At 36.4% G+C, this 11,784-nt stretch overlaps 1 protein-coding gene across 1 annotated transcript in view; it reads left to right on the top strand.

The window, feature by feature from the left end:
- The window catches only part of CDK14 (cyclin dependent kinase 14), a 314,376-nt gene that overhangs the window by 244,597 nt on the left and 57,995 nt on the right, over nucleotides 1–11,784 (top strand). Inside the window, exons 13-14 of the mRNA XM_005418584.2 lie at nucleotides 2,062–2,201; nucleotides 6,243–6,389. Of these exons, the coding sequence (XP_005418641.1) occupies nucleotides 2,062–2,201; nucleotides 6,243–6,358 (256 nt within the window). The 3' untranslated portion in view covers nucleotides 6,359–6,389. The remainder of the gene's footprint in view (nucleotides 1–2,061; nucleotides 2,202–6,242; nucleotides 6,390–11,784) is intronic.

Raw genomic sequence — 11,784 nt, 5'->3', positions numbered from 1 at the left:
AAAATTACATTGGTGAAATGGTTTGACACAATCTCTGAACGATTCATTGGTGCAGGGGGTATTAGGACTCAGGGCTCACAGACTCAATATAATCACAATTCCATGGAAATTTTGGATGTGTAGAAGAATTGATACCAATTCTCCTTGAATATTTGCCACTCCTTTTCCTTTCCTTTTTTAATAATAATTTTTGTCTTGATATCTTGCTGTGTTCTGTAATGAAATTATCTGTAATTGTCACAAAAGTCTACTGAACATTTTCAACAATCTGGTAGCTTAAATAGTCTGGAATTATTCCAATTTATAATGTAATTTATAAGCAACGAGCCTTTCATTCAACGTGTTTTTCTTTTGTCACAAACTGAAAATGAAAACAGAAAAAAATGTGCCCATCAGAAACACTGGAGTTCATAATCTGTTTAACCTGAAATAGCAATTTTGAAATCTAATCCTGGGAGTTCAGTAAGATTATGAGTGGTGAGATACAATACCTTAAAGTGGTCAGCACGCCTAAGAAATTCATCCCTGGGTACTTTCTGGACAAATATCCTGCCAGTTCTCAAGAAGAGATCAGGTAGGCACAGTATTCAAATTTCCATCTAGCCTATAGTTGCTAGAAATTAAAAAGACAGCCAGTGGCATACTTTTTGAATGATTGCAGATATCAGCATATCATGCATATGCCAGTACATAAATTAGGATAGATGCTTTTGACTTTTTTTTAATTTAAAATTAATATCTAAAATTAGGGTTTTTTTCACACTGATGATGGTATGGACATGGACAAAAAGTTATGTATATGACATTTGTAACTTAAATTTCTCACTGTAGTAATCTTTTTTATTTATTTAGTGTTTTCAGTGTTGTCTGTTCTTTGTTGAAGAGACAATTTTCACCTGTGCCTATACTGTTTCGTATAAATCATGCCATGTCAACCCAATAAAAGAGTAATGCTGCTTAATCAATCTTCTTGAATTTTTTTCTGGAAAGTCATCTTGATCTGAAAAAAATAAATATTTGCATGAAACATGCTGTAGGATTATTGATTTTAGAGGAAAACAATCTTTTTCAAATGCTGAGTTATTTTGGACTGCAGTCTACTATCTACTGGTTTTGGGAAACCAGTGCATTGAAAAAACCTTTTATGGAATTTGGCATTTACCCAGTAACACATCTTTATTGAGCAAAGGCATGGTTGAATTTATGAAGTTCCCTAGTAATAATAGCAACATGATGTCATCAAGATTCAGCATGTATTTTTTGACAGCATATTACAAAAAGCTTGGTGGTTTTGGAAATTTAGGAGGCAGCTGTTGCTTCCTAGACCCAGGCCACATCTTGCTGATTACCATTTTACTGTCTCCACTTCAAGTCTATTACTTTTTAGATTATATTTTCTTATAATATTCCCAGGGATTTAGCTCCCAGTGAAACAGTAAGTTTTCTCAGTTTCTGTAGGAAGCTTAGAAAAGATAAATCACTTAAATTTAATATTTGCATTGCATTAACACTTAATGAGGAGTCAATTCCCTGCCATTGAATATATGAACAAATAAGAAGTCAGTACGTCCTGAAAGAAAAATGTCTTTGTAAAACACAATGAATGCGTTGCATGTTAAGCATCACTGGATTTTAAAATTTTATACTTCTTTAAGTTGTGTGAATGTTGCTGTTATTGTAAGCTTGGATTTCATGTGTTCAGATGGTAATAAGCATTTGTTTCCAGCACTGTAAATTTTCAGTTTGTCAGTATGCTCAGTAAAATGTAAATGGATGAATCAAAACAGTTGCTTTCAAGATGCTGTTGCTTATGATGCTTTAGCACACTAGGCAGGGCATATGTGATATGGTGTATTATATGCTCTGTAGTTGTAAAATTTGTATGAATTTTGAGCTGTCAATACAGAAATTATTAATCAAACCCCTAACCTAAGGAACACTTTTCCTGTTAGCACTCCTGGCTATTAAGACTTGGTGTTTCAACTGTGCTGACTGGAGATGGAATTAGTAAACAGAATAATTATACTGTTTTCCAAAAACACCTTCTTGTTTGTGTTTCAGGCTGAGCTGTGTGAACCATGCAGAAGATCTAGCTTCCAAACTACTCCAGTGTTTCCCAAAGAACAGATTGTCAGCACAGGCAGCTCTGAGCCATGAGTACTTCAGTGATCTGCCCCCACGGCTATGGGAGTTGACGGATAGTGAGTATAACCACCTCCAAATGGATCAGAAACAAAGATTCTAGTTCAGGCAGATGCATGTGTGTATGCTAACCCCCACATACAGACAGCCTCATGGACACACACAGTCACACACAGAATACGTGACTGCAATTGTGTAGATTGAAATTACATAGTTAGCTTGACAAAAATGGATTCTTTTTTTTCTTTTTTTTTTTTTTTTTTTTTTTTGCTATCTCTGCTCTGCAGTCTTCAGCCTGCTATCTTTGTATTTGATTATGTGTGGAGCCAATAGAATTCTTTGAATTGTCATAAAGCAAAAGGAAAAATGCAATTTACATATTTAGTGCTTTTCACTTATACAGTAATTCTTAACTAGCTGCAGCACACAGGATAAAAATCCAGCTGTGTTTGATTCACAGAATCTCAGTGTGTTCTAACAGTAACCTTTAAGAAAGGACTCTGCATTCAGAAGTCTGGGAAACACAAAGTAAACAATCAGTTAATTGGCTGAATTAACTGTACAAAGAGGATGGTAGATGATATTCTTAACTAAGAATGCTTTCACTATTTTCATACATCCTTGTGCTTCCTTTATTAAACAGAGTGGATTCCAGTTGGCTTGGCAGAAATGTTCCTATCATAATGTATGCTGTCAATTATCTTTTTAGTAATTCAAAATTATGTATATTGTATGTCTGCATGTTGTTTTTCAGTGTTAAAAGCACACAACTATTTATTCTAGAGAAAAAATAGTATCATGAATGATATTTTTTATTCAGAGAAGATTCTGTTATTATAAAAAGGTTTCACAAGGGAATAACAGTCAGCATTTTGCTTTAACTCAATATGGTGAAGAGACGCTTGCTTGCATTACAGCATTGTATGTTCTTTTCTGTTTTCAAACAAGCATCCATCAGCAAAAGATCTATATCCAGTACCTCAAGGCAGAAAGTTCAGATATGCAACAATGGAACATATGTGTGTAACTATGGCTGATTTAAAAGTTTGCTTCTAAAAACCAAACTCTCTTTTTGAATATTCATCCACAGTAGAATCTGCTTACAGTCATGTCAGTTCAAAAACTTTTGTCTTCCTAAAGTTTATCTTTTCCATCCTCAACAGCTGTTATAGTCGCATTTGAGCTGGTTCTGTGGCTTGGCTGTCCAAGTACCTAACCCTGGCTCTGCTCTGAAGAGCACTCTCCCATTTTTAGAATATGAAGATTAAAACCAAAATATCACCAATAATTTCTGTCCGTCACTATCATAGACTGTGTCCTGGCTCTGCAAAAAGATTCCCAGTTTCCTCCTCTGCCATGGTGACCCACCACTCAGTTTGCTGGCTGTGGTACTTGATAAGCAGAAAATTTAAATGTTCAGTATAAGTTAAGGCAGCTGCTGTTGACAGTCTGCCTTTGCAGAAATTGATGCAGAGATTCTTTTCTTCAGAACTAATGAAACATCAAGAATGCCAGTTCATTTATCCAATTTCCACCAAATGGAAAACAAAAATCACTCTGCAGTGGTGACATCTCAATCCTTATGACTGTGTGATTTAGTCTAGCCAGGATTTTGAATTCTGAATTCTGCAGTAGCACTTTTCTGTTAATATGGACTTATTATCCACTTGCCACTTAGTTTATCAGTCAGTGGTTAAATCCAGTTCCATCAGTGAAGTAAATGCCTACACATTATCACTCTGCAGCAGGCTGCCAACAGAGACAGTCTTGTCCTAGTCATTAACAAGCACAATGTATGCAGAACACCAGAGGGGAATTAAAACCACAAAAAATACCTCAGGGTGGTATTTTTAATATGAGAATTTAATTTGTAATTTCACAGATTAAGAATTTTGGCTGCATTAATCCTTTTATCAGCTCACAGCAGGTTATTTGCAGAAGCATAACCATAAGGCGATATTCATTGGCAGAAACACGTCTTTGCATAACGTTAAACATCAGGAGCAGTGAAACCTTTTGAAGGGGGGAGAATAAAGATGAAAAATCATTATATTTTAAAGCAAGGTTCTTCTAAATGCCTCCAGTAAAATTTTGAGTTACAGAAAGACTATTTCTGTGTCTAGGAGATAATCATTATGAAGTATAAATCCAGATGCAAGAAAGGACAATCCCAGTATCAAATACTACAATCATTTCTATTTAGTATGACTTGGATATACTTGTAAACATATTTACAAAACAAAGAAGTCATATACTTTGGAGAGTTAGGAAAATGTTTACTGTGTAGTGAAATTACCAGTTTTTGTGATTCTAGTTCTCTTTGCTAATATTTTACATCAAGAAACCCTACTGATAGTTAATTAAATATAGTTATAAACATATTGAGTCTTTATGTGGAAAAAAATATAGTGCTTTCTAATTTGGACACCACCAGTGATTTTGCAAATCTCTGTAGTGAGTAGTGTTCATCATGGAATATATTTTTGTCTAATGCTGAATTGTGAATTTTGGGATTTAGCACTGAAAACAAGGGAAAGACTCATATGTGGGTAGAATAGCAAATGGGATGAATCAGTCAAATGATTTTCCATCAGAAAACTGTTTCATTGGAATCACAATATTTCACAACAGTATGGTGACTCTGCCTACACTAAAAAAGTAAAAATGAAGTGTTTGACTTTCTATTCTGGTTTTGACCTTTAGTACTATTTATTTGTATTATATGTAATACTTTACGGTATATTTTTATTGGGGTTTATTTTAAAAACGTGTGCAAAGTTAGTTTATGTGAGAAATACAATTTTGCTTTTCTTACTTGGTTTCAAGTCAAGGCATGATTTCAGTTGGGTTGGAAGTTAAATTTCCAGATAAGCTCTGTCTAAAGGGTAGCCACTTTCAGTTTTTGAAAATAGTACATTAAGGTAGCAATGCAGTTCTGCTAAAAGCACCTTGTCTAGAAATACAATGCAAGTTATGATGGAGCATAGCTTTCCTTCATCTGAAAATTGAGCAGTAATCTATAGATTAATCCTTTTTACTAAATATTTGTACTTGTTATTTTCTATTTAAAAAAAATCCTCCCACTTTTCTACTTTTACATTTGAGAGCTCATATTCATTTATTTGCATAAAATATCTGTCGTTAACAATGTGCACTACCGAGGATAACAGAATAAGAAATGCAAGTTGAGATGTCAAACTGCAGTGGGAAGGTCTGTGCCTAAAGCAATAGTCAGGTCTTTCAAAGATATATAGATGAAAAAAGTAGTTCCAGAAATTTACAGGTATGCCAGTTGTTAGTGCAAAAAAGAAAAATCTTATGGCCCTGATTAGTTCTTTAGCATTTCCCTATGGAATCATGCAGTGGCAGCTCTCATGGGGACATTGTTCTATGGAGGTTTGTTTTCAGGATATATTAAAAGTCATTGATTTTTCCCCATCAGATTGAGGCATCCTAAGTAGAAAGGAGTTTTCATACTATCAATATGTTATTTCTTAACCATTTGCATTTGGACTACTGTGATTATTATCATCATGTCTCCCAGTAACTAGTTGCCTGGTGTGACATTGAAGTTGTCATGGGTTTTCTAGCTCACGAAAAAGGGGATTGCTTCATGTAAAAGATTTTTGAGTTCTTGGGATATTTTTAACAAGCCTAGTTGTCTTTAGTAATTCAGAAAAGAAAGTCAAACAAGATAGTTCAGTTCTACTGATATCAAGATTCTGAAGATGTAATATGTGATATCAAATTATTGAAAAACCTTGCTGCATGTTTTACCTTCTTATTTCTACGTTCACTCAGCAGAAATTTGAAAGTGGAAGTTATTAATTGTATGGTGGTGTAGAGGAGAAATAAACACACACAATCTGGAAACAGGTTTTTTCGAAGATGCATGCAGCTAAGAATGTTTGCACCATACAATTTCCATCACAATGCGTTCAGCTTCTTTCCATTCAGATTTTGTGCAGTGGTTACTGGCAGAAATAGGTGATATATGTTTTTAATGTGTTGTGTTTCCTATATATATGAATTGTTTTTTAAATTACTGCTTTTACTGCAAAAACAAAACAAAGTTTCTGAACTGAAACTCTTTTTTACAGTGTCTTCTATTTTTACTGTACCGAATGTAAGATTACAGCCAGAGACTGGAGAAAGCATGAGAGCCTTTGGAAAAAACAATAGTTATGGCAAAGGTGTATCAAACAGCAAACATTGAAGAATACCTATGTTCACAACTGATAATGCAGGTAAGACATAATTATTGGAAAGGATATCTTTGAAAATGCTCTTTAATTATCTTTAGAGAAACAAAATACGAAACTCAATTGCATGTCCATATGAAGGCTGATATTCTGTTTTTGCAGTTTTACAGTCCATATGAAGAGTGTAAGTACTCAGGAATGAGTGTCACTGACAGCTTGAAAACACTGCAGAAGTTGGTGCTGGTATATTAAATAATAGTTTGCCTCTAATTTGGACTTGTACTTTCTTCTCCCTGATAAAATAGGAAGAGAGAAAATACCTCTTGTGAGTTCTGTTGTTAAATTTTGGGGTAAGGAGGAGAAATTATATGATTCTATGATTTAAGGCCCCTCACAACCCTAACAAATCTATGATTTTGTTATTTAGTAGGTTGCAAGTCTTGGTAGCAGAAGGATGTTCATGATAAAGAGGTGCTGTCGTGTTAGTGATTATGATCTGTATCACTGATCAACTAATACTAGTTTTGTTCAACCATTGTTATTCAGCAGTGAAATAGTGTGTAATATGACTTCTGGTATTTTAAGAGCAGAGCAGAACTTGGGAAGGCCAGGTGAACAGAGAGGCCACTGACCAAATTACAGCAAGGGGAAGGTGGAGTTATATCATGGCATTAATTGTCTTCTGCCCATATGCAGCAGCCCAGTGCTTGTTCAGAGGGATTTAACACTGGGCAGACTCTTCCGGATTAGCAATATTTCTTTATCTAGCTGCTTTGCTTATTGTGCTTCTCTAAATTGTTTCATACCATAGTGTTTCATAAAACACCTTAAGAGCAGATTCTTTTCATTCAAAAAATCAAGGCCTGCTTTTTTTTTTTGTGTGTGTGGTTTTTTTTAAAGACATGGTTGCTTTTGCATGTTGAGTCCATTTTAACAGTTTGTTGCAGAAGTTCTAGAAGCTGACATAAATGCACATGCTGCTCATATACCTATTTGAAGATATGGTCTCCTATAAATGTAGTTGATATTCACATGATATCTATATTTAGTTAAGTCTGCTTTATATAATATCAGACATAGCTTTCTCTAATGAATTACATTTGGGTTTACTGTTGTATGCTTGTGTAAAACTGGATTGTTTAACCCTGTAATGTTGTAGAGTCTTTGCTTGACAGGCAGTAACTACTGAAAAACTGGAATGAATAGATTTTGGTGCTGACAGCCTGCCCCAGTTTTTGCACAAGCTCTTCGCCAACAAACCATTTAAGATTCTCTAATGTCAGAAATGAGGCTGCCTCAGAGCAGTCTGTTTACATCCTTATTGACAAGTTAATCCCTACTTTTTCCTGGGGCTGTGTCTCTGCAGACATCTCTTCAACCTTGTCTGTTCTAACGTGACATATCATCCATCTAAAGTATATTTAGAATGTGCCCATCTGTGCTAAAGACCTTTTGTGTAGAAGCTTATGTACAGAATCTCAGTTCTCATGCACAGAATCTCCTTTCTGTTGCTTCCAAATAATTGCAATTTTTTGTTTATAAAATATGCAACAAAAGGTTTTTGCAAATGAGCATGTAAAAAATGCAGAAAAAGCATTGGATCATTCTTACTGAATATCTATTTAGGCAGGTACAAATGACTGTTTTAAATTTTTATATGTGAACAGAAAGAGAAAACCAAATCTACCTTCTACATACATCACTGTACTGTTATGGCTGCTCAAGCACAGTTTGAATACAGAATAGCATGGTTCATTGTGAAAGGTCTGAAACCACTTAGCAGTTGTTGTGATGTGTAAATATTGATTACATTTTTCCTCTGTGGCTTGGGACTTTGTTCTGTTAGGTGCTTACAGCGCAATAACATATCAGCTCCCTGCTGTAGTATTTGACTTGTGCCATGAGATGGGGACCAGCAGGTAATCCTAGTAAAGTATTAGGACCAAACAGAGGTCCTTGTACCATGTGGTGAGCTGGAGATTAATGACATGAAACTAAAATTCATAGGGAAGTAGGAGGACATGGGAAATGGATTTGAGTGAGGAATTATTAGAATGGGTGGAAACCTTTAAAGGGCTGAGACTACCAAGCAAGTAGAGGTATGAGTCAGTGTGGAAAATGAAAGGAGTTGGGAAAAGAGACTGGAGTTTTGGTATTGTGAAAAGAAGATCTGGTGAATGGCAGGTGGCTGTGATTTTAAGCAGTAGAGTAGTGACTGGCAAGTAGGATGTTCAGTCAGTGAAATGGATAAGTTGTGAGTCAGTCACTCTAGCAGAAGATTAGAGCTGCAGTCAGCAGGAGCGTAGCATTAGGGAAGGGGTATTTATTACAATATATTCTCTCAGAGTCTCCATTCATAAGGCTCAGTGAAGCAAAATGATGCATGGATAGCAAAAGGAAAGATAGCAGTAGCTCTCCAGGGCCATGAAGTTGACAGGTAAACAAGGCAAGTAGAGTTAGAGAGATGGAGGCAAACAGTAAAAGATGTTAAAATGTCAACAAGCATGATCACATAACATGCCAATTAGTGGGATAAAGAAAAATTAGAAGGGGCAAATATTGCAAGGAAATAGATCTGATTATTTTAAAAAACCCAAGAACCATAGCAAACAAATATTTCTAACTTGTTTCCTGGACAAGGTAGACACATATGTGTTTCACTCAAATTCATGGGTTGCCTTTTTGCAAATGTAGAGGTGGCAGGGAAGTTAGGAAGGGCTGGAATTTTGAGGTATTCCAGTATCCTTCAGGAAGATGTGAAAGAAAAAAATCTGTAGATAGTTGCTCACTAAATGCTCTAACATGTGTGTAAAGGAAAGGTGTTGTTTTTTTTTTTAATATATATTTTCATGCATTTATACATCATAAAGGAATTTATTAGAGAAACCCACAAAGAAACATGAACAAGGAACCATCTTCAACTGCCTCCAGAAACTGGTGCTGCAGAAAATTATAGTCTTATGTCCTTCCTCCCTTCCTTCCTCCCTCCATAATTTCCCTGGTTTGGGGGTAAAACAGGAAATAAAATTGAGAGACCCAGTAAAGATGTTGTGCCAAATCTTTCTGTGATAAGAAGTTATCACCTCTTGCTGTTCTCTCACACACTTGCTAGGTGTTACTGCCCTGATAGTGCACCTACTGAATTAAATCAATGTTTCTTTAGGGTTTGGAAGGCAAAAAGATTAGGGGAGGAATGGCCGAGACATCATCTGCTGACTTTGGGAGAAGCAGTCTCTGGCAGATTGGTGAAGGAGAGGGACTAAAGGCAGTAAATTTGTAATTGGCTCCATCATTGATTAGAGTTTGTGTTAAGCCCTCAGAAACTGGTGCCATCTCTGAGAATTTCTGCTGTCTTTAAAATACTTAGTGCTTCAGCTGTCTGTCTACAACTCACAAATGAACTTACCACTTGAAAAAGCAGTAGCCTAGGACATGTTTCTGAAAACTTAGATAACATCTGTCAGACTTGGACTACTGATGGGGTCTTTGTAGGCCACACTGTGTCGTTGTCGTGGGCTCCGAGAAGAGACAACACATTTATTCCAGTGCCCATGGGGAAAAACCTGACATTTGGACTTGGCAAAGTCAATGCTGAGGCTGCTCTCTACTGGAGAAAATTAGCAAATATGTGGTAATAAGCATCACCACACACAGAAAAATCTGTCTGAATTAGATGGGGCCTTTTGACCAAATCTACAGATCTTTAAAGTTTTGTGATAAAGCAAAATGTTTTTATTTTGTGCCTGATGGTTTCCATTGATTTTTTTTTCTCTGTGGGGAGGAAGCATCTCTGTAGAAGCATTCCTCATGTCTACATGTCTTGTTGAGTTGTACTGTATATACTAAAGTCATCCATCTTTACAGATCTGTTTTATTGAGACAAGAGGGGACCCTAAGAAACTCTAGAGCTCTATTTTCATTTGGCTAGTGGAATACATGGCTAAAGCTTGTTCCTCTCTGGAAAGGATGAGTCAAATAGTAATTGAAAAGACAAGGCATTACCTGATACCAGATAGCATGTGATGTTTTCTTGTGGTGATTTATAATCCCCAGCTCCCATTGGTGGGCCGGAGACACGAGATGTGTTTCTGGCCTATTGTCTGCTTCCTGGAGCCAGCAGGGACAGCTTCATTCAGGATGGTAACACCATATGCTTTTAAAGTATTTAACCTGTATTACCATAATGAGATCCCCTGGCTTTCTAAATCTCTTTGACAATTCACTGGAGCAAAACAAAAAGTGGCCTTTATTTGTATTGCTTCACCACATGCACATGCATCCCAGCAATCCTCAATGTCAGTCACAGGGTGCTGAATTCTTTCTTCTGTGTCCATTTAAGCCAGCAACTGACACCAGCCCAGCCAATCGAGGGGAGGATGGCGTCATTCGGGCCAGCTCAGCTGTGCAAAGCAGAATAAAGCTGCAGAGGTGACAGCTACCCCTATAATGGCAAAAAGTGCTGGTTATTTATTTGGTTGCTTATCACTGGGTGTGTTCAGCAGCACAGAATTGTTATGGAAAATTACCTTTTACTCTTTGCTAGCTAGAGAGGTGACTGTTGTTGCATCCCCATCCAAATAGTTTCATTTTTGTTTGTCATCTTCAGTTTTACATTTATAAATTGTTTAACAGTGTCTCTTCAGCCCTGCTGTGTGGGAACATAATTTTTGCCTGCCTTGCCCTAGTCAAGCCACAGGGAAGCCATAGTCTAGCAGTGTGTGTGTCCAGCAGTCAGTATTGAAAAGTCATTTTCATTCACTACTCCCCTGAATTTACTCTGTTCAGGGTAGCCCAATGTTGCTAAAACACTGTGGAAAACCAGATACTGTGCATCTAAGTCTTCATCTCTGCAGCTTCAGGGGATAAAACTGTAGTAATTAAAGTGGAGAAAGGTCTGCATAAAAGAGAAATTCTAGACTGAGAGACTGCAGATCAGCCAGATTTTGTCACTGTTGATTTAATCAAAAGCTCAAAGTAGCCAGTAGTGCTTTATATGTGTGAAATCTCAAAATTCAGTGTAAAACCAGACTGGGAGAGAAAAGCAGAGCTATAAAAGCACAGCAGTAGCCAATTTAATTTTTAGTGCATTTTTTAATAGATGGATTCAGATAGATGTGTATAAACAGTCATTGTGCTGCTGCAGTTGAAAAGATGGAAGCCTAAGCACTGAAGATGGGAGGTTTAAATTTCTCTTGCATCTTTTAGTGCCAGACAGTGTCTATACATGAATGTTGAGGGTCAGTTTAATTATTTAACTAATACTGGATTTGCATAAATTGGCTTTCCTGAAAAGGCTAATAAGATGCAGTTGTGGTGGGCAGCTGAAAGCAATTTGGGTTTGAGTCCAGTAATGACAGTACTAAGCAGAGTTGAAATTGTAACATCAATTTTGTAAAATGTTAAATTAGTATTAAGCTGTGAAAGATAACTGCAGAATCCA

Source organism: Geospiza fortis, unplaced genomic scaffold (genome assembly GCF_000277835.1).
Source record: "Geospiza fortis unplaced genomic scaffold, GeoFor_1.0 scaffold138, whole genome shotgun sequence".
NCBI classification, from domain to species: domain Eukaryota; kingdom Metazoa; phylum Chordata; class Aves; order Passeriformes; family Thraupidae; genus Geospiza; species Geospiza fortis.
The sequence above is the reverse complement of the archived record's forward strand: the minus strand, read 5'-3'. Positions and strand labels throughout refer to the sequence as shown.